Source organism: Mizuhopecten yessoensis, unplaced genomic scaffold (assembly GCF_002113885.1).
Source record: "Mizuhopecten yessoensis strain PY_sf001 unplaced genomic scaffold, ASM211388v2 scaffold637, whole genome shotgun sequence".
Taxonomy (NCBI): Eukaryota; Metazoa; Mollusca; class Bivalvia; order Pectinida; family Pectinidae; genus Mizuhopecten; species Mizuhopecten yessoensis.
Window position 1 is genome coordinate 2,488 of NW_018403646.1, and position 354 is coordinate 2,841.

The 354-nt window shown below is 50.0% G+C and overlaps 1 protein-coding gene across 1 annotated transcript in view; it reads left to right on the forward strand.

Moving 5' to 3' along the window:
• Positions 1 to 35: 35 nt before the first annotated feature.
• LOC110451297 (mucin-2-like) overlaps positions 36 to 354 on the forward strand; it is a gene marked incomplete at both ends in the record, with an annotated part of 3,071 nt that continues 2,752 nt past the window's right edge. The window contains one exon of the mRNA XM_021499233.1: positions 36 to 346. Coding sequence (XP_021354908.1) covers positions 36 to 346 — 311 coding nt within the window. The remainder of the gene's footprint in view (positions 347 to 354) is intronic.

Sequence of the window (354 nt, forward strand, 5' to 3'; positions counted from 1 at the left end):
TACCACTCCGGTAATGACAACTACCACTCCGGTAGCGACAACTACCACTCCGGTTACGACAACTATCACTCCGGTTACGACAACTACCACTCCGATAACGACAAGCACGACTCAAGTAACGACAACCACAACTCCAGTAACGACAACTACCACCTCAGTAACGACAACTACCACTCCGGTTACGACAACTACCACTCCGGTAACGACAACTACCACTCCGGTTACGACAACTTCCACTCCGGTTACGACAACTACCAATCCGGAAATGACAACTACAACTCCGGTTACGACAACTACCACTACGATTACGACAACTACCACTCCGGTAGCGACAACTACCACTCCGGTAACGAC